The 22,078-nt window shown below is 43.9% G+C and overlaps 5 protein-coding genes across 10 annotated transcripts in view; 3 read left to right on the top strand and 2 right to left on the bottom strand.

Moving 5' to 3' along the window:
* Positions 1–24: 24 nt before the first annotated feature.
* On the top strand, positions 25–10,082 carry LOC6900722 (protein SCAI). Of its 5 annotated transcripts, none has more exons than XM_033382792.1 (9): positions 25–810; positions 4,656–4,802; positions 4,873–5,055; positions 5,121–5,351; positions 5,401–5,532; positions 6,279–6,739; positions 6,814–7,068; positions 7,140–7,343; positions 7,417–10,082. In XM_033382792.1, the coding sequence occupies exons 2-9, from the start codon at positions 4,705–4,707 to the stop codon at positions 7,659–7,661; spliced, it is 1,809 nt and encodes a 602-aa protein (XP_033238683.1). In that variant the 5' UTR covers positions 25–810; positions 4,656–4,704; the 3' UTR covers positions 7,662–10,082. The 5 variants fall into 5 exon arrangements, with proteins under 5 accessions (XP_033238683.1, XP_033238684.1, XP_033238682.1 ...); XM_033382793.1 differs by having other exon boundaries at positions 4,653–4,802; positions 6,294–6,739; XM_033382791.1 differs by having other exon boundaries at positions 26–810; positions 4,653–4,802.
* LOC4813060 (brachyurin) lies at positions 10,067–11,182 on the bottom strand. The gene is made up of 2 exons (XM_001353802.4): positions 10,757–11,182; positions 10,067–10,696 (listed from the first exon to the last, which is right to left on the bottom strand). The coding sequence occupies exons 1-2, from the start codon at positions 11,023–11,025 to the stop codon at positions 10,126–10,128; spliced, it is 840 nt and encodes a 279-aa protein (XP_001353838.4). The 5' UTR covers positions 11,026–11,182; the 3' UTR covers positions 10,067–10,125.
* On the bottom strand, positions 11,133–12,481 carry LOC4813658 (aldose 1-epimerase). The gene has a single exon (XM_001353801.4). The coding sequence runs from the start codon at positions 12,335–12,337 to the stop codon at positions 11,243–11,245; it is 1,095 nt and encodes a 364-aa protein (XP_001353837.2). The 5' UTR covers positions 12,338–12,481; the 3' UTR covers positions 11,133–11,242.
* Positions 12,482–13,241: 760 nt separating this feature from the next.
* Positions 13,242–14,698, top strand: loj (p24 family member logjam). Its single transcript, XM_001353800.4, has 5 exons — positions 13,242–13,600; positions 13,673–13,750; positions 13,806–14,069; positions 14,140–14,307; positions 14,363–14,698. The coding sequence occupies exons 1-5, from the start codon at positions 13,436–13,438 to the stop codon at positions 14,417–14,419; spliced, it is 732 nt and encodes a 243-aa protein (XP_001353836.3). The 5' UTR covers positions 13,242–13,435; the 3' UTR covers positions 14,420–14,698.
* Positions 14,699–16,873: 2,175 nt separating this feature from the next.
* Ets65A (DNA-binding protein D-ETS-3) overlaps positions 16,874–22,078 on the top strand; it is a 32,089-nt gene continuing 26,884 nt past the window's right edge. Inside the window, exons 1-2 of one of the 2 annotated variants that reach the window (XM_015187719.2) lie at positions 16,874–17,856; positions 21,741–22,034. In XM_015187719.2, the coding sequence (XP_015043205.2) occupies positions 21,802–22,034 (233 nt within the window). In that variant the 5' untranslated portion in view covers positions 16,874–17,856; positions 21,741–21,801. Of the gene's footprint in view, positions 17,857–21,427; positions 21,560–21,740; positions 22,035–22,078 lie in introns of those variants that run through there. The other variant, XM_033383129.1, reaches the window with a different exon arrangement.

Genomic DNA, 22,078 nt, shown 5'->3' with positions numbered 1-22,078 from the left:
AGAGCGGACAACTGTCAGAAAACGCCGCCTGGCGGCTAGCACTGGCACTAGCGAGCTGTCAGAATCGCAAAAAAATCAATACCAACCCCCAACCCTCCTCGTTAAAAATGTAAATGCGAAAAAATTCGATACTGTGCAGCCATACGCGACGGTCGCAGCGTTTCACCATTCACATACTCTCTGCCCCCCACACGCACGGCACCGCAATCGAGGAAAAACGCCCGAAATTGTCCAAAGCTCGGAACGGTAACTGAAGCTGCCCCAATCCCTGGCTGTGTATTCCCACATTCGAGCCCTCGCCAGTGCGTCCCAGAAGCCAGTGAAATATTGCAAGCCGGCAAAAAGAAAAAAAAAGAAAAAAGAATCGCGAGTGGAACGGGAAAGAAATTGTGTGAAAAGTGTTTCATCAATCGCACTCATCATCTGGGATTCCGGACTCCGAACATACTCCGTACATACATACGTACATATGTCAAGTGCAGGGCGCCAGGAACAAAGCTAGAAGACGGCGTCGTCAGCGGGAGCGCCACCAGAAGCAGCGGCAACATACGCTAATTTGATTGCTCGACGGCGGCTGCGGCAGCAACGGCGTCGTCGGCGGTCACGGTGACGACGACAACGACAACGACACCAATAGCAACAGCAACAATAAGCTGCAAAGACGGCTGTGAAGGCGGTTCTGGTGTCAGCGTCGGCGTCGGCGTCCTGCCATAGGCTGTGACGGAGGAGACCACCGCTCTTCCTCCTCCTCTTGCTGCTGCTGTTGTTGCTATTGTTGTTGGTGGCGGCAGCAGGTACAACAATGATAAGGTAAGATTGGCAAACGAATTTGTTGCATACCACAGGGCGCTGCACGCAATGGATATGCCAATTGCCAATTAAATGTAAAATTCAAATGGCCTTCCAGCAATAGTCAAACATCTCAAAATAAAAAAAAATTTAAAATGACTAAAATGTCCAAAGGCTACGGAAAAAGTTCTCCGCTGGCCACTCCACATCCGGTTTGCTGGCAGAAGCAGAAGCAGCAGCAGCAGCCTTGGGACAAAGTTTTGTGTGCACTTTTGTGGAGCTACTTTCAGATGTCTGCCCAGAGATATGAGAAGTGTAACTTTCGGACCGACTCTCTGTCTGTCTGTCTGTCTGTCTGTCTGTCTGTCCGTATCATTAGGCTAAAGTTGGGCCACTCAAGCAGTTGGTTTTTATATATTTTTGCAGAGTTTTTTCTTTTTTCCGCGCTGCCATTAATTATGAAGGCTGAACTATGCCAAAGTTTTGCAGATTCCCGCCAGCGTGTCCTTTGTGCTGCTCAATTGTTAAACCGAAATTCATAAGTCCTAATGACTGGTGGGGCGTGCAAGGGACCAAGGGAGCACGAGGGCATTGCATTGCAAGGGCAGAGAAGGAATGGGGCAGAAAGGGGGTCTGTGGGGCAGACAACTTCAAGTTTGCTGCGGATGCGGACGTAGCATGTACGACAACATCATTATCAGCGTTGCCAGCGTCAAAATGCCATTAAATGTGTAGCCTACAATGCCTTTGAAGGATTACACACCAACCAGAGGAGTTTACTCCTTCTCGCTCTCTCTCTCTCTCACTCTCTCCCGTGGTCCTTCCCGGTCGCTCCTCCTGCAACTGCATGCTTGTTTACTCACACACATACACACTCGCACTCGCATCGGCCAGAAGTAGAAAGAAAAGAAAGGAAGGAAGTATAGCTACGGGAAGTCGAAGTGGTTGATACCCTTGGATATCGAATATTCCGTTGGAATCCGACCACATCCGACTGATTATTTCTTTGGCACAAATATGAAATTGGAATCCGAACGTTGCAGCTACAATTAAATACTACATTAACCAAAAAGTAGATTAGTAAATAGCTTAAAAACTGCCGGATGACGAGAAGACTGAATGTTTAATAAGAATGCACATAGATACATATGTATGTAGTACTACATACATCCATAAAGGATCGAGAATTCTTTCCTCTCTGCATTGTAACCATCGAATGAAAGCCATACCCTCTCCCTTCAAGGGTGTACTAAAAAAAAGCAACGGGCAAAAAAATGTGCAGCACAGAGAGAGAGAGCGCGAAGTAGCAGCGAATAGTTGTTGGTATTGTTGCTTCAGGAGTGCTGGCGGGCATTGAAAAACCCAAACACACACACAAGCATGCACGCACACACTCGCTCAGATAGATGGAAGGACCTACGCCTGGCCGTCAGTCAAAAGGCGGCTATCCCGCTCCCCATTCTGCCAGTCTTACCCCTCCGTCTGGCGCCAAAAGTGCGTTGCATACTCCGTTCCTTTTATTTTTGTTGTTTTTGTTTTTGTTTTTGTTGCTGCATGCTTTGTTTGACTGGGATTGGGATTTTCCCCAACAGTTGTACTCGCTCTCGTAGCTGTTGCTGTTGTTGCACATATTGTCACACAGGCAACAACGCACACGCAACAAAAAGTACAACAGGGGCGGCAGCACCAGCACCAGTAGCAGCAGGAGAGAGCGCTAAAAAGGAGAAAAAACTTTGCCACGTTAACTGCTGACTGACTGAACAGGCGACAAAAGTGTCCATGGTGTTCATTTTCGCATCAGGAATAAGCCTAACCATTTTTTACTTGAAACTCCAGTTGAATATTTCCGAGTATTTTTTCTAATGACCCACCAAATGGTCTTGGACACATTTGTTGGCTGTGCGACAGTGAACAGCGTTACCGTTCACTAACTGTAAATGTGTGCTTAGAAGACAGAGACAGAGAGAGAGAGAGAGAGAGAGGGAGGAGAGAGCGCAGGATCGGGCAGCGGAGGCAGGGGTGTTAATGAGCAACATCGCAGTGGCAACGACTTTGCTTAGTATTTGTGTTTCTTCATTTCCGGTTTCCACATGTTGACATGCTGATGATGTTGGTTAAATTCTGCTGACGATGATGAAGATGATGATGACAATGATGAAGTCAGCAGCAACAGAAGCAGGAGAGCAGGGCAGCAAGAGCATCCGCCTGTGGCTGTGGCAGTGGCATAAGGCGCGAGGTCTGTCATTCAGTGAGTGAGTGGGCTTGCGGCTGGCCCCGTCTGTCAGCCCTGTTTGATTGTGTCTGCTCTACTCCACTGTACTCTACTGCTCCCTACTTCACTCTTGTCTTGTTTGTTAACGTTGCGTATGCGTAATTTTCATATTATGTCACTTTAATGCGCTAAATGAAAACTTAATTTGATTAGGGCGCCATAAATATCAGCGTGTGCCCACATTAGAGTGTGCCCTGTCGCCTGTCGCCCAATTGACTTGTTGGTCGACCCCTTACAGAGGTGACGCATAGTTGACGCAGCTTCCTTTGTCCCTGACTGACTGCCTGCCTGCCGGAACAAACACACAAAAACTAAACTACATTTACATCATCTCTAGCCCCATCTCCTGGCCCATATTTAGCCCCATCTCCAGCCAAATCTCCTGGCCATCTTCAGTTCCCATTTCGGGCTACTGGATTCTGGTTGCTGGCTGTTGGCTGTTGGCTGATGAGCTCATATTGAAAGTTTTTGTGTGCTCCATGGGGCGACCTAGTTTTGGCCAAAGCCAAATCAATGTGGCCGCTGCGGCGCCATTTGCACTGCCGACCCTTTTGTGCATTTGCTCAGTTCCACTCTTCTTTTGCTCTGTTCGACATTTTCCTGGTTCTGGTTCTGGTACGGGTTTGGGTTCGGGTTCGGGTTCAGGGGTCGTCGGGCGCTTTCCCTCTTGTGTTTTTTGTTCAAACAATTTCGCCTGGTCGCTTGGTCGCCTGGTCGGGCGTTATTAATTGAGCTTTTGATGCATAGCTGGCAGTTCCCCACTTCCTCACCGCCAGAATAACGATTGTCTCATCCCATTTCATCTTCATTCGCTTCCATCCCATCTCATCCATCTGTTCGTGTGCACTTAAAAGGCATCGTAATTGTTTTTACCAAATTGAAATTTTAATTGAATTCGTATTGGTGTCGTATCGTATCGTGCCGGTCATTCATGAATCCATGAACCCGGTAAACGGAAATAGTACGAGCACGAGTAAGAGTAATTGTAAGAGTAAGAGTACTCGTGCATTAAAACATTTATGCCTTTAAATCGTAACCATTTGCCGTTTGTCTTTCGGTTTAGACAAAAACCCCAAATCAAATACGATATATTGCGGTTTTTGATGCCTGATTTATGGCACATAAAAATTAAAAATTTAATGTGCATTGGTTTGGTGGTGGGGAGGGGGGGGTTTGGTGTTGGTGTTGGAGGAAAAAAAGCCGCATAGGCATTTCATTTCATTGCATGCAAAGCATCATTGACAGCATCATCATCATTATCATTATCCACGTCAACAATGGTTGAATGAGCGGCTGAATGAATCTCAAGTGGGTAGTCATTTATGCCACGTTGCGAGGGACGATAGATACACAGATAGATAGATGGATGAATGGATGGATGGATTGGTGGATTGGTGGATGGATGGATAGATGCATATAGCGGAATTGCATGATTCAGTTTGTTTATTTTGTGGGATAGTTTTTGAGTGAGTCTGTCCATAGAATCCACAGGATCTCTCTATCGCCTCTGCTCATTTAGTATGCCAAGTGGGGCTGAGAGAACTCGTTGCACTTTTGATTAATACTCATCCCAACGGTTGCATTTTTGCAGCAGAACCGATTCACAGACATAACACATTGCGGTGGAGGTTGAGAAGAACGGCATGGTGAAAATGGAATCCACGGAAGAACAGGATCGAAAGCTAGTCTTGGAGTTTTGCCATTTGCTAGAGAAATCCAAGCAGCTCTTCAATGGGCTCAGGTGAGTGCAATGCTGCCGCATCCCTTGCATCCAAAATGCTACAAATATATTCTATATGTACTCTCTTTAGGGATCTGCCGCAATATGGTCATCGGCAGTGGCAAGCGTATTTCGGACGCACCTTCGATGTCTATACAAAATTGTGGAAATTCCAGCAGCAACACCGCATGGTGCTCGACTCCAAGTACGGACTGAAGCGTTGGCAGATTGGCGAGATAGCAAGCAAAATTGGCCAGCTCTATTATCACTATTAGTAGGTAGTCCCACCAGTATTCCTTTGCTTAGAATTAACCAGCAAAGTTCTGTTATGTCTTGCAGCTTAAGAACCAGCGAAACCAACTACCTGAATGAGGCGTATCAGTTTTATGCGGCAATACGTGGACGGGCGTATTACTCGCGGGCAGCCAAGGAGGATCGGCCCGATCTGATGGTGAAAAAGCTGCGCTATTATGCCCGCTTCATTGTCGTCTGTCTGCTGCTCAAGAAGATGAAGCTGGTGCGCGAACTGGTCACCGAACTGGAGAAGCAGATACAGGAGTACACCAACACGTAAGAGTGGCAATATACTTTCCGTGTCGATGCTTTGATTATCCTAAAGTTTTCTCAGCTACGAGCCGGAGGATCATTTGGAATGGTCGCTGGTTTTGGAGGAGATCAAGGGCTTCATCAAGGCCGAGGCAGCCGTAGCCGTACTGCATGCCGATTCCAATCCCATCATATTATCGCACAGGTGAGTCGTTGGCACAATTTGTGCCCATACCGCGTACAAATTGCCCGTGCTTTCGTCGGCGGAGGAGGAGTTTGGACAGCTTCTGGGGTAGCCAAAAGTATATCTATCTATCTATCTATCAATCTATCTATATGTATAAGAGTCTACTTTGGGTAGCGCTATATTCTGTTTGCGTAGGTATACAAGTTTTGCTTGAGTTCGGTTGCCGTTGATTATGTTGATTTCGTTGTGCTTATCACAGAAGACTTGAAACACCAGAGAAAACACTCACCTTTGTCATTTTGTCACGCACTTTAACCATGATCTATCCAACCTAACACCCACACCACCCACTAACCTACACACACACCACACCACACCACACACACACACACAATACACAATCTAAATAAATACTACGGCTTAAAACAGATCCACTCCACTTCTTTAGGATGACTGTTTTATAGCCTGATTTCGCACACTCGAAAACATATTTTCTGTATATTGATACAGGAAATATGTTTTTCAGAATGGTCCACTCTCAGACACTCACAAGAATTTATCATTTCATGTGTTTGACCACCCTCGATCCCAATACACACCCACACCCACACACACACACACACAAACACACACACGAGTCCCACTTTCTCTCCTTCCGTACCCTTGTCACCTCATTAGTGCGCCACATTCTCAATTCTTCTGTGAAAGCACGGGCCCCCGCCAATCGCTTGTGGACCAGCACAACTACAACGACTTATGTGTAGTGGTTCCGGTTCTAGGTTATCGCCGCTGACAACGCCGCCCTGCGAGCGGTCGCCGCACATGACGCTGAGCCTGCAGGAGATCCTGATCGTGGGCTCTGCCTGTGAGCAGGCCAAGTTCTCGGAACTGACCATGGACATGTTCCGGATGCTGCAGACGCTGGAGCGAGAGCCAACGGAATCGGCAACGAATCCGCTGAGCATGGCGCATGGCCTGCACGGACACGATGCCAGTCCTGCGGCCAGTCGCATACCACCCTACGGTGTGCCAGGATCCAAGGGTTACCAGGAGAATGGCCGTCATTTTCGAGACAATCCTCACAAGTATCTACTTTATAAGCCTTCGATTAGCCAGCTGATGGTCTTCCTCGCCAGCGGCGTTAGGGAACTGCCACTGGGTGGCGCCTTACTCTTGTACATGTCCGCGGACGGCTGTTTCTCCACCACAAAACATCCCGAAGACTGTAAGTATCTCTAAGGAGTATGGTAAACAGTCCAAACGTCCATCACGAACCATCACGATATCTTTATTTTCCAGTTGGATATGAGCTGGGCGGCGTCGCCACCTGCGCCAAGCGGGACAGTGTCGATGGCGGGGGACTGTCGTGTCGCGGGAAATCGTACAAGGAGAACCACTGCCTATATCCGGGTGATCTCTATCCGTTCACACGCCGGCCCATGTTCATTGTCATCGACTCGGACAACTCGTTCGTCTTTCAGCACATACCCCGCTACTTTGGCCAGCCGCTGGTCGTACTCATGTCACCGCAAGATGTACCATCCGCATTTCAAGGTAAGTCCGTGCCCCGGATACCCTAGAGGATCCTCATCCCTGATCACTGATTATTCTTGGATCTCTTTCAGCCGATGTCCAGCATCATGGATCGCTGTTTACGTTGTTCCTGCACTCCCCGCTCACGGCCCTCTGCTACATTTGCAATGTGGGCGATGTGCCCATCCATCATTGGGAACGCTGCCAGACCTATGTGGATCGCTTCATAACGGAGGCCTCGCGCCTGGTCACGCGTTGCCGCATGGATGAGATCGAACAGGGCATAGGCTGTATAGGTAAGGAGCATCTTTGATATATGTACCCTTCAAAGCACGATCTAATCCCATTCGACTTTCATTTGCCGGATAGACTCATCGTATGTTCAGTTCTTTGGCGACGACTTTCTGCGCACACTCATCTTACGTTTCGTCTTCTGTGATGTGGTGCTGCGTTTGCATCGTGGGTTCCGTGGTCGCCACATGCGGCCGCGCTGCGAGCCCCAGCTGCCAGCCAGCGAGCTTCTGGAGCATCCATCGCTATCGCACATTGTCTTTCAGCTGGCCTCGGCTCTCGATGTGCGCGGCCATTTCTCGGAGGGGCCGGAGTGCGACTGATGATTTTTTTTGGCCGTAGTCTTAGTCCTAGTCTTAATTGTCTGCATGCGACAGCAGCTCTACCAGATCCTTTGCTCTTACTTTTCCGCTTTGATGCATTTGCTGTACAATACTTTTCCGCAAGGTTGGACTTGGAGCTGGCACTGGATCTGGGCCTTGGGCTCTATAGAGGGGGTATAAGGGGAAGGGGGTCTTTTGGGAGTTTCTACTCATTTTTTTTTTAGTGGGGGTTAAGTATCCTAACTGCCTGGCTGCTGTCCACGCATGGGCGTAATTCATTTTAATAATAACGTACAACATAACGACATAACATAATAATACAAGTATGAATATAAATATATATAATATATGCATATATAAAGTCAAGTACGAGTAAATATAACACGTAATCAAGTAGCTAGTTTTCTTATATAGTGCGTCGCGCAATGGAATGGTCCAATGTTAGTTGCTTAGCATATACATACATGATAAATGATAAATCTAATGATAACGACACATATACATACATGAAATCAATGATATTAAACCAATATCACAGCAACAGCAACGCAACAGAAAGAAAAACAACAACAACAACCACAAAACATGTCAAAAACAAACCTAACAAAACGATAACTGCCAAAAGAAAATGATGGGAAAACATTTCCAAAGTTGAAATCAAATTTTGTTGAAGCGAGTTCGTGGGACGAGGACGGGGCAATTTTTGTATTGAAATTGGGTGAACTTTTTTTGTATGGGTCTAGGATCGCCTGATCAGAAAGATATATAAGGATATGTAAACTTTTGTCATACGCAGCGGAAAAACATTTTAGCTTTTATACAAAATAAAAACCATTATTGAATGTGAATTATGAACACGACACACTATATAAGAAAGGGAATGCATTGCGTTTTTTTATGCATTGCACACGGCGGCGCGCTCATAACAAATTAAATTTAAAATTAAAATTACAAACAAAAAATTACGAAACCAGAATATTATTGTACGTATGTAATATTGCATATATTGTATGTATGTATTATTATTATTAAAAGATGACTGAAAGTTACTGTTTCAACACGGGAAAATACGGAAATAAGAAAATGGGAAACCCGAAAACCAAAAGGAAAGTCTAGCAAAAATAATAATTAAAAATAACGTTTATACATAAAGCCCTAGATAAGCGGAAACTAAGTGGGAAAAATATACAAAATATATTTTGCGTATGTTAAAGTACGAGTACTCGTAAAATACAAAAAGCCCAACCAACATTTTATACGAAACCGAACGACAAATGCATACAAAAAAGTTTACAATGTAACTAAAACGAAAAATCTGTTCTTTTCTGGAATCGTTTCTCCAAAATATATTAAAATTTCAGTTTTCAGTTCGGTTCAGCTTAGACCCTGAATCATCGCATTATAATATATTAAACAGTTATAATAAAATATAGTTGCAAGTCACACGAACCGAACTCTATGGATTTATAGGCAAATGATAAACGCAATATTGAAAGTAACGAAAAAAATCATATATATTTCAATATGAAAATAACACTAGTTGAACGCATAGTAAATCGATCATTTTATACGAGGCCGGCCGCAAACGGACATAAAGGGAAGCGATATCGGATCGTAACAAAGGAAAACGAGAGGAAAACAGTTTAACAATTACTTTACTATTATGGTTTACTATCGAATAATATGTGCATTTTTTATATATTTAAAGAAAAACTAACGAAAAGCAAACCAAAACAAATTTTATGCTAGCTACAAACGAATTTTTCTGAAGTCTTCAAGCAGCCTACAACAAAAAGATAATACAACTCAACTAATTTATTCAGCCGAGTTCTTAAACTTATTCGCTTTGTTAACTAACAAATTGTATAGCTTTTTCACAATTTCGTTTACACCTTTTGTACATACAATACATGCGAGTATATGGGAAAATACCTACTAAAAGGAAACAAATGTTGAAGAAACCAAAATATATATCACCCCTCCTCACACACTCATTGTATCATTTCCATTCAGGTTTTTGTACATTTTGAGAACTGCATTTATGAGATAGCGACAACAAATAAGGGGAGAACGAAGAAAAAAATATGAAAACCACAAAAAAAAAGGATCACAAATAATCAGCAACATTAACCACACACACACACACACACTACACCACATCACACTCACACGTAAACGAAGCCCACAAATGAATACATTTAAACATTATCATAAACAAATTGTTTAAAAGACATGCAACCAAAGTCACAAATAACATTATAAAACGACAAGAAAATAATATAAAAAAATGATAACAAATTTAGCAAAGCCACAAGAAAATAGTATGGAAACGAAACGAAATGGGAGATAAAGAAAGGAGAAAGTGTACGAGTATGGGAGTTTGTATGAGTAATAAGAATAAAGCACACGTTTGAAAAGAGATTCGTATTTTATTGCCACTCGATGCCATTCCATAGGAGCCCATTCATTCCAAACCACCTCCAGTCTGCTCTGCAATCCAATCTAGAAACGAAGACACACGCGTCAAGACATCTGGCAGTTTCACCTGGCACTTGGCATCGTAACCGTGCGAGACGATGCCCACCAGCGTTCTAGAGCCATCATCGAGAACCAGAGGACCGCCAGAGTCGCCGCGACACGGGAGTCCTGCCCTGGAATCAATGCATATAAAGGAGTCCAGTACGAGCTTCCTTCTTTTCCCTTTGAGCTGCTTGTTCCATTGTTTCTCGCATTCCTCGTTGGTAATGATTGGAGCTCTGATGTACTGGAGGACACTGCTAGCTTGCTGCTTGCTGGTCAGACCCCAGCCGGAAATAATGGCCATCTTTCCCTCATAGGTTTTCCCCAGGTCGGGGAAAATAGCCGGCTGTATGCGGTCATTGAACGTTAGATCCTTTGGCAGCTTTATCAAGCCAATATCATTGGCTACAATTTTTCGGTTAAACCCCTTATGGACAATGGTTGCGCTCTTTTTGACCACAAATGGCTTACTCTCGTCCACTTCCAGACTTCCCACGTAGATAATCACTTTGCGTCTGCAAGAGAATCTCTTGTTAGTGCACGTTTCAAAGCAGGCTATTGTTGGTTTTACTTACAGTTCAGATCTCGGTTCCTGTAAGCAATGGGCTGCTGTTAAAATCCAACGTTTACTGATGATTGTACCGCCACACAGATTCGGTTCATCCTTAGAGTCATCGAAGTAGCAAAGCAGACCCACTTGGTATGGGAACTGCTTATCCCTAGCCGTGGTGCCATTCATTATGCGGAGATAGCCCATTTCCTGGCCAAAACTCAGACTTAGCTGGGCGATCAGACATACAAACAGCTGAAGAATCATTTTAACTGATTTATGGCTTGTAACCATCCATTGGTTATATATGGCCTGCTCTCGAGTTATTAGCTCTACTGATTGCTACAGTTTAATGGCCCCGCACGGCGTGCTGTGGCTCTTATCGAACTTTTGCATAATTCTCGAGTGCATTCGTGTTTTTTCTTTATTGGTTATTATCGTTACGTTGTTGGGTTATTTGGATACATGGCATTTATGGCATATTGGGATTGGAAAGAGAGTTTGGGCGCACTTATTGGGAGACGCCAAACTTGTAGATGACTTCGTGGTTGTAGGTCCCGCCGGGGCGCAAGGTCGTCGATGGGAAGTTGCTGTGATTCACAGAATCGGGAAACTTTTGGGTCTCCAGGCAGAAGGCTCCATGCTTGGCATAGGCTGCTCCACTCTTACCGGGAATGGCCGCCTCTCCACGCTCCACGTCCGGCATAAAGTTAGCCGTATAAAACTGAACGCCTGGCTGATTGCTGACCACCTCCAGCCAGCGTCCACTGGGTGGATGCGTTGCTCTGGCCACTTTAGAGAAGGGCTGTGGCGGATCAAACTCCACACAGAAATTGTCATCATAGCCGCGGGCCGGTTGCAGCTGCTTGAGGCGCTCCCCGAGATTGTTGGGCACGCGCAGATCGAAAAAAGTTCCGTCCACCAGTGTGATCTTACCGGTGGGTATGGAGTCCTTGTCCGTTTCGGTAATGCCATAGGCATTGATCTCGATGGTGTGCTCGTAGAGACCGTTGGCACCCGCCTTGTGGCCAGCCAGGTTGAAGTACGAGTGGTTTGTGAGATTCACGGGCGTGGGCTTGTCACTCTCCGCCATCATCCGGACATGCAGGCAGTTGTCCTCACTGAGGGTAAAGTTCACTGTGGCCGTGACCTTGCCCGGATAACCTTCATGGCCATCGGGATTGGTGTGCGATAGTGTGACGCCGTCTTGACGCACCGAAACCACATCCCAGTGGGCCTTGTCGAAGCCCACGAATCCGCCATGCAACTGGAATTTGTTATCCCGGTTCTTGGACACCTCCACCACCTCGCCATCCAGCCTGAAGCGTCCGTTAGCCACACGATTGCACACACGTCCAATGGTGGCGCCAAAGTAGGGATTCTTTTCGCTCTGATAACCCTCCAAGTCGTCAAATCCTAGCGTGACGTCGTCCAGCTGGCCGCGGGCATCCTCCGTCTTGATGCTGGTGATGGTGGCGCCTAGGGTGATCACCTGGACCGACATGCGACCGCCATTGCATAGCGTAAAGCGTCGAATGGGTTCCGTTTGCTTGGTAAATGGATTGACTGCTCCAGTAGCAAAAACATCCTCGGTGACGTGAACCATTTCGATCTCGATGCAGCTACAAAATGAACTTGCGCGCCGAGTGCGCTGGCATTTTTATCTGCCCTACTCAACGCCGTAGAGGTTAATCACCACTTAATATAATTTACGTGTGTGTAAGTATTCACACTCTAAATTATCGCAAAACAGCCGCAACCAACAATATGTATATAAAAAATATAACAAACATATGAAAATTGTGTCTTATCAGAAACAGGGCTGGAGAGGCCTTCGATAAGAGCGATGCACTTTAGCGAAATATTTATATTTATACATATATATTGTATGCGCAGCTTACCCAACAGGTGGTTCCTTGTTCACTATTTTACAGGAAATTATATTGGATTGGATTTACAAACAGCACTTTTTTTCGCGGTTCAACGCAACTTGCACATGTTTAATGTTTTGAAAATGAGACGGTATATTTTGGTATATTTATGAACTCAAACACCTTGCATATTTTTATATATTTTATAGCATTTTTGCGGATTTACTTGCATTGCTAGCAGTATTTCTATTTATACTTCTTATGGTGTATTATTTTTGAATACTTTTTAGTATTTTCCAGTATTTTCCCACAAACGTTCACGTTTCCCTACAGGTGAGAGATGTAGTTAATATGTAGCCAATGTGTAGTTAGCGTGTAGTTACCATGCAAAGCAAATAATTTTGTGGAACTTATCGTTGATCTTTTCTGTCTATACTTTATTTTATAAACAATCAGTTTCAGATAAGTACTTCAAATCGCCATTATTGTATAAAATTGTTTACACTGTCGGATAAAATTATTTGTTCATTGCTGAGGTTCCTTGCTAACTTCTAACTTTCAACCGAATATCCAAATCGAGAAATATGATGGAATATGAGTGAAAATAGTTCATCGGTATATTTCGGTATATTTTCAAGGGTCAGACCGTATATTGTATCGATAGATCCGCGGTCGACTGGTTGTTTATTAACATTTTTAAATGTTTATTTAGCAAATAGAAAGCTAACCGGTAGGAATTCCTAATCACTAGTTCATCCGTTCGGCAGGGAGTGTAGAGAAAAACGCATTTTAGAGTCCGTACCCATAGCTGGCATACACAAAGTGACACTGAGATGAACAAATCCAAAATGCGATTGACGTGGCAACGAGAGCAGATTAATAATCTATTACTGACATTCGCTCTGATTTGTTGTTGCTGCTTGATCAACGTTGCCTCAGCCCAAGAGGCGCAACAGCCGTGGTATGAGAATCTGCCAGCAGTTGCCATGGACTATAAGGTAAGGAGTACGCAGCATCCACACGACGTACGGAGTCTGAACAGCTGGAGATTATTGTTTTATTCTTTGCAGGTCCACATAGACGCTGGCAAAGAAGATTGCTATCATCAGTACGTGCAGGCGGGGGCCACTTTCTATGTGTCCTTCAGTGTAAGTCCGTTGATAGATACTATTTCTCTTTGATTTTCACAATTGTGTTCCCCAGGTGGTGCGTGGCGGCGATGGCATGGCCGGTTTTGCCGTGCGCAATCCAGCCAATGAAGTGGTGAAGCCCTACCAGTGGCAGGCCACGGCGGACTACACTGACCAGGTCTCGCCCGGCGGCTACTACTCCGTCTGCATTGACAACCAGTTCTCGCGATTCGCTGGCAAGCTGGTCAACATCTACATCACAGTAGTGAAGTACGACGCCTGGGACAAGTACGCCAAAGAGATTGAGCAGCTGCAGCTAAACATGCAAAACTTTACAGTAAGCAGAAACTGGTTTTGTTTTCCTAAGCCACACCCAAAAACTGAAACTGATCTACTTATTACCTTAGGCCACCATCGGTACTGTGGAGCGCAACATCAACGACATGATGGGCTATCAGGCGCATAGCCGGCATCGCGAGGCCCGCGACTATGCTCTGCTCTTGGATAATAACTCCTACATTCAGACTTTCTCGCTAAGCCAAATTGTGGTCATATTGATCACATGCTCCATTCAGGTGCGTTTAATCCACTATTTCTTTTACTTCATTCTAATTTCATTGTGTTTTCCAGGTTTTCTTCGTGCGAAAGCTGTTTGATGTGAAATCTAATTCAAGGAGTCGCATTTAGAGATTCTCGGATATGCTGCACAATGACTTACTCTTTTTTTTTACCTTCCCATCCGCACATTTCCAATACATTCATTCAACAGGATGAAGGCCGAATCCCTTCGCATTTTTGTAATTAATTTTATCACTGGCTAAACAGAACAAGTGCAAACTAGGCAGACTTTTGACGTATATATGAAACTACTTATGTTATGTCTTGCGAGTTATATACAACAAACTTATTGTGATAAGTGTAAATGAGTGTGTGTTTTGTTCAATAAAAATATTGAATAATTTTGTACTTAATGACGAGTTTTTTTGGGATCCAAGTTTTATTTGACTTGGCTAAAGCTATGGGAGCTTATGAGGATTTTCAAGCACTGTAAGCTCTACAAGGACTTTCACCTTTTCTAAGCTTCATTTACCGTTACTTTTCCAAGGCATTTGAAAGCTTTTGCAGTCGAATTTCTCTAATACGAACATACGTACAAAGAAGTTGTCTATGTAACGAATTTATTTCCAGAATACGGATATGCTATATTCTGCAAAAATAAAAACTTCATTACGAATTTTCCGTATAATGAGTTCCCCTTGTACATCTATCTATACACACTTGTACATACATATGCATGTAGGTAAATATATGTATTGTACTGTACATATTATTGTATATGAAATACATGGTTATGGATCGTCGTCGTCGTCGCCCAAAATTGTACTATAACAGATATAAATGTATCTCACAGATGCAGATGTTTCTCAGTTACAAATGACCGACACGTTAGTTCTTGAAAAATTGCAGTTCATTGAGACAATTATTGTGGTTGCTTTAGCAAGTGAAACGGGGGTTGGCGCACAAGCGAAGCGATTGTGAGGGGGGGCTTGTCCCCTAGTATCATATAAACTTACATTTGATCCCATATACAAAAGTGATTTGCGTTCAGAAAATTATATATATCATTTATTATTATGGATAGCTTTGAAATGGTCTATACAGATTGTGTCATACTTGCCCAACAAATTTAAAATCTTTTGGCCATTTCTCGATTTCTAACGCGAATGGAAAAAATTAATGAAGCTAAACGTCGCACCTTGAATAACCTAATGTAGATTTCTTTGAATGTGAAGTCAATTATGATATATATGATGTATATTTACATGTGTATATCCGCTTCTCCTTATAAGTTATAATCTTATAACAGTTCTGTTGATATTGTGGGGAAAGCTTCTTGAAAAAGTGTCATAATACTCTAAAAATTAAGGGTATGTGAGCCCAGAAGACGAAAGTGAAATAGCCCACAAACGCCAGCAATGTGAGAATACTTGTGCACCCATCCATTAAAATACGCTGGAACCTCAAGCGAAACACAAAACCAAATTAAGCGAAGCGCTAAAAATAAAAAAAATAAATATCAAATATTTTTGAGAGATATTGTATGTGTGTTACTCAAACACATTCAAATGCACTGCTGGACCGGCTGGCTCGTGATGACGTGGCTCAAGCCGAACGCCACTGCTGAATACCAGGGACGCAATTCAGAAAATTCTTTTGGAATGTATTCGTTGTATGAACTGACACTACTGTATAGTTAGTGGCTCTGCTTCAGCGCTCATTAACTAGATCTACGATTTGTAGACATTTTTCTTCCGCTTCTTCTCCTCCCCTAATTATGAGATGGCAAATGAAGCTCCCCATTCCATGCCATATGCTAGCTTATCACAAATTATCCCCGCCTCGACACAGTACCTTAAATCATGTCACCGTTCTGGGCGCTTATCTATAAGTCATTTAACACATGTAGTACATACAAGTGTAAGCATGTGTGCGTGTACATGTGTGATTCTGTGGGGCATGTGGCATGTTAATTATATCCTTTTTGGCAGGCGCATCTCGAGATCTTGGGGCGTCTTTTGTGGCCACTTCGGCTTGAAATTAAAATGGTATTATGTGTGCGGCGAGGAGGGCTTATCGCTGGGCTGGGTCTTAAAGTCCTTGCTAAACTAAGAGCCTAATGGCCTCACACACTAGCACACACACATGCACACACATAGATAAGAGTAGCGTGTGTTAGTACTGGCTCTTTAACTGTTTTAAACGCCATTGTTAAAATATTGCTCATACGCACTTCCGCCCAAAATGGGGTCTCTTCGCTAGCACTAATGATGCCCGCCGCCTGCTGCCACAGTGCTGCCCAAGAACATAGAGAAGAGCAGTCCAATGGAGCACCAGGAGCATCCACGGCGGCACAGTTTTGGCTCCGCCCATCTCGCAGCAGCAGCAGTAGAAGCAGAAGCAGCAGCCGATGACAGCACCAGATAAAAGGGCAAAGCAGGAGTGCGGAGCGCGCCTGCGCATCAACCACCGCAAGAACGGACGATGGGGTGACATCCTTGCTAGCAGCGTCGCGGTTGCTGATTACACACAGCTCCAAAATATAATGATTGTGGGAGGAGTGTGTGTTTGAGTCCGTGCCTCTGTCCGTGTCCGTGTCGCCATCTTTGAACGTTCAAGCGTTGTTTCGGACGGGATGATCTGGGCGAGCACCGGGCCACATTAACTTCGAGTGCGCGTTACCGTGCAACACGTCGCGGACGACATAATAACGGTATTTTGCGGTTAAGATTCGTCGGTTGCACGTCGTCAATATCATCCACATCCACATCCACAGGAAAGGCAAAGAAAACGAAACGTTCACTTGGCCAAGTGGGCAGCACACAAGAAAAATACTAGCGAAAAAAGAAAAGGGACAAGAAGGAAACACACACACACGTTACACGTTAGTTGAGTGGCAAACTTGGACACATACGCCCAGCTTGTTGCTGGCTGTGGGCGTGGCAATAGCAACCAAAACACACACGAACGAACAACTGCAACTGCAACACTCACATGTGTCCTCCTCCGTGTGTGTCGCGGATATTTTTGTGCGGAAATTATAGAAATTTCGCTTTTTGATTTCATTTTCATTCCGCTTTCGTTGGCGGCCCCAACTTCTCCGACTGCTACTCCCTTTCCTCCTATGCACCTGTGCGAACATCAAGGAACGCGTTCTTATCCTCGTCCTCAACGCCGTATACGTTGCTGCCTTTGCTGCCTCCGCTGCCGTCGGTGTCCAGTCTGCCTTGTCCTTGCACTGACAAATTTCCTTGCATATCCGCTACAAAACTACTACGGCGACATCAAATACAAACAAAACCTTTATTCGCGTGGCGCGTCGCTGTCGCGTTCACTTGTCGCATGTCCGTCGCCATTCTGACAATAATTTCATTTCCGGTCTGCAAATTGTACGCACTTGTTTTGAGTGATTAACGGCCCTTAACGATTGAGCCAACAAGTGAAGTGTTTGCGATTGAAACGTTACCTACACCCAACGGAAGTTCTTCAAGTCGAGTGCAGCTAAGACTACAAGCGGAGTAGTATTTTTGGATAAGCTCTATCAGAGAAACAGCCATAATCCTGAGGTGAGTGTGGGCTTGGGCTAAAGACCAACTTATAATTAAGATAAATTTATGAGCTAGATCTTCTTTGTAAAGTGTGTTCCCGTATGCACTTGGATGATCTGATGGACAAGTCAGAAATATGTAGGACATCTGGAAGTCAAGGATGGTTTTTCATATAGTCAAAACTTTGACGAGACTTAAACTCATTATGACGGGGTTTTTAAGGCACTTAGAGGTAGAACGATCTCAATGATGCCTATAATAATCAAGCGAAGAAATGAATGCTGTAACTAGATCCTCATATCTTTTAACGATTGGAACTATGTAGAAGGAGATGTAAAATTTTGAATTTCGATATGCCTTGAAACTTATTTATCCATTTGTAGGATTTACTTTTTTGGTTCCAAGCTATACCGTCTTTAGATGATCTGATGGGCAAGACGTTTTTGAAGTCAGCTAGTGTACGAGTAGTACCTGGATCTTGACACCTGCTGGAGCCTTATGCTCGGAAAATTCCATTTCCTAATTCCCCACTAATCAAACACGGCCACCCCACAAAAGCTTCTATCGTTCGTCCACTGTTAATCAAATTAGCAGACATACAACGGATATATTCATAAACCAGCAAAAAAATCAAAGCAGCGCACACTGGGCGGAAATGCCATTGTTTGTCATTAACCTCCATAGTAAAGCTACATAGAAGACGAAACTTTGAATATTTCGAATCAGGCTCGCCCTCCACCCACACATAATGCATTTCAGTTAAGTCTTTAATGCTTTTAATATATTAATATCTCCTAACACTTCGCTGTGGCGTACTTTGTGGTTGCAAACCACAAGCAAACCTTCCATATAAGTTTAATTGCGCAATACTTGTGGGTATGATCTTCTTCCGTTTTCCCCAATGCCGACTTCCCACATCATCCGTCTACCGCTACGCCTGTGGATTCTTAGTCCATTTCTAGGCCGGACCTATGCCCGTTCTTCCTCAGTACTCTTCGAATGCCATCTTCTCAATCCTTCTCTGTTGCTGTACCCTAGTCGCTTAGTCTGTTCCTGATTTTTTACAACTTCGAAATGATTCGCAATGAATTATGGCAGTGTCGGAAAAAATCTGATCTTTTGATTTACTGATTTATTTGATCCATTAAAAAACCACAGGAATATTTTCAAATCAATCATTAAACAAAATTTTTATACATATAAGTATGTAAATATATATGAATACAACATCTCACTCAAATGAAAAATTGTCATGGACTTTAAAATGGTTATCGTTATCTGCTGATCCCTCTGCTACCTCAATCGCTGGTAGTCCCCTATTCGAAATTCTTTTTTGAGCTAATGCCAGTGAAAATTCATCGGATTCGCTTGAAACTCGTCACTCGGGTGTTTTCGAAGTTAATAATTACAAAACCAAAGTCAGTTTTGAAAAATTAAAAATGGCGGCTCCAATAAGGCCGGATTCACCTAAAACTAATAACTCCCCGAACTTGCTACATCTACATCTAGAAGAGAAAATATCTCAATACATCTTGACTCTAGAAAACTAATATCAAATTCGTAATCAGCGACCCCAAAAGCCCCCGAGTGACGAGTTTTAAGCAAAATTTGTTTAATTGAAGTTATTTGCTACTTGAATGAAAGAACTATTGAAATTAAGTGAAGCTTGCCTAGTAACTCTTTATTGATATCCAATATAGAGGTAAATAGTTTCCATTTGAAAATGCTCTTCTTGCCGTATTTCCATTATTGGAATTTCCAGGGCTATTCTAACTTGATTTGTTTATATTTGATCCCATTTCAGTCGAAAGTTTGCCTTCCATTTGGATTTTTTCGAGTCATTATTGCGGCTTTTTCTGAATCCCTACTGATTTACCATTTCTGAAGACCAATTCGTTATGATATGCATATAACGAACTGCAAGAACTCGAAGTAGTCTCTGGAGAAGAATCTTGATTTATTTCTTCGTATATCCAGTCAAAAGTTTCGTTCAACCAAACTTCCAGCAAATCGCCACGACGAATATCGACCTTGTCTGAATCTATGAAAATAGTTCGAAGGTGCAGAAATCTTACTTCTTCTGCACCACGAAAGGTAACTAGTTTGAGGTAGGCCCTAAAATGTCTAAAGAATTCTAACCAACATACTAAATACCTTAATGTACATTTTCCATGATAAACAACGTTGTTTGGTTCTCTTAAATGGAAATCGCTGACATTCGAACATTCACAATGTTAACAGTCAGAAACAAGGAACATTTAAAGGGTTTCTAAAAATCCAAGGATGGCCATTTAATGAAGGGGAATAATAATAAAATTATAAAACTATAACAAAATAATTTTGAGATAAATGCTAAAAAATCGGCATTCCGCCCAATGTGCAGCGGCTGCAACAAAATCATCATCAGTTCGACAAATAAACAGCTCACTAGTCGCATTATGCAGTGAGCCCCGAAAGCATTCAAAAATCTGTAAATTCCTGAAAATGAACAATCAAACCCGAGAGCAGTGAAATCTTACAAACCATTAATGAGGATGCGAGCGTGTGGCCTCTTAATTAAAAGATCTCTCTCGTTCTACAAGGGGATTATACCATTAACAGATGCTCGCTGGCAACTCGATTCGACCGAAGCATAACTCACGGCAGCCGCCCGGCAATCATTCCACTCCACACGCGTCAGAGAGCGAGACGAGCATTCAGGCCATCTCCAGGCCGACATCCTGGCATCCCGCTCGTATTTCCGGTGTGCGCGCGCTCGCAACGATTGTGATAGCTACGCACAAAAAAGATGTCTGCTCGCTAATGTTTGTTTGGGGAAATTTGCTTACATTTGCTTACAAGAAGAGCCAACCCGAGAGCCCGAGCCCGACCCCGAGCCCGAGCCAGGGCTCAAACCCGAACCAAGTACAAATAATAAATAATAAATGAGGCGTGTGCAGACCGTTTATAATGTCTGACAAGGCAAAAGTTGATGATGTTGTGTACGAGATGCAACCGTCCGATAATGAAATCTATTCCCGCTGATGCTGCCCAAGTTAAAGCCGTCTCGATTTCGCTTTTGCTTTTGCGTTTGGGGGAAACTTTAAGCCAGAGACAGTGGAAGTCGCACGTTGTGTGGCATAAATTTCGTTGGCATAAATCAAAATTCAGCAACTTCCGACGAGGGCAGAGTGCAAAAATTTGCATGCCCTGTGCTTCTGCTTCTGCCCGTGCCAGTGCCAGTGCTTGTTCCCGGGGCTAACTGCAGACTGGCCAAAAAGGACACAGCTAACAATGGTCTGCACTCTCTGCTTTACCCTCTATCCCCTCTATGGACATTAGAAATGCACGCTCAAATGGCTGCCACCCACGCACAGTACGGCCCAGCACTCATACGCAACGTTGGCCTATTCTAAAGAGCAGGACTGTACTGGTACTCGTACTCGTACAATAAATAACAAGCCAGATAATTATGCACGTCGTGCCTATATCTAAAGGAGCCCCACTTGTCCGCTCCAACCAGCCACCACTATTAATTATGCTGGCAAAAAGAGCGTGAGGCCTGAGAGGGAGAGGGAGAGGCAGAGGCAGAGGCAGAGGGAGAACTGCCAAAACGTGTTGGAGCCTTGGCAATTAGAGCGGTTGTTTGGCCCAAGAGGCCTCTCAAAATTGCAGTCTTTAATTGTGGGCCAGGCGTTATGATTTATGAATATCTTTCCGTAGCTCTGTAGTTTGCTATGAGGTGAGTGCTTGGGTATATATTTAGATTACTTTCAAGTAATTACAATACAATTTTCCAACTAAAGTGTAGATTTTAAAGATTGTTTTCTACGAATATCTGTATAAATCCATGAAAAATATATACTTTATGTAATATTTTAACGCTACAAAACTCCCATCATTCAATTTCTTTCCCCCTTTAGAGTCAAGTGGAATCCATTGTTCAGCCAACAGCCAGCCATTGAGGCTTCTCAGGCTTGCACCATGTACGAGAACTCGTGTTCGTATCAGACGGCGCTGGACCTGAAGCGTGTCTCGCCACCGACACTCGCCCAGGTGAAGACCGAGGACTGCCTGACGCTGGGGCAGTGCTCGCCGGACTGGACCTCGTACCGCTTCCATCAGTCCACCTTTGAGCAGCTGAAGCAGAGCGTGGAGAAGGCCAAGGCGGCGCTGCAGGATCGCAGCAGTTTCTTCGGGGCCACCAGTGCTTTCAGGTGAGTCATTTGATCCTTTAGAGATGCTCCAGCATTACAGATCT

Source organism: Drosophila pseudoobscura, chromosome X (genome assembly GCF_009870125.1).
Source record: "Drosophila pseudoobscura strain MV-25-SWS-2005 chromosome X, UCI_Dpse_MV25, whole genome shotgun sequence".
NCBI classification, from domain to species: domain Eukaryota; kingdom Metazoa; phylum Arthropoda; class Insecta; order Diptera; family Drosophilidae; genus Drosophila; species Drosophila pseudoobscura.
The sequence above is the reverse complement of the archived record's forward strand: the minus strand, read 5'-3'. Positions and strand labels throughout refer to the sequence as shown.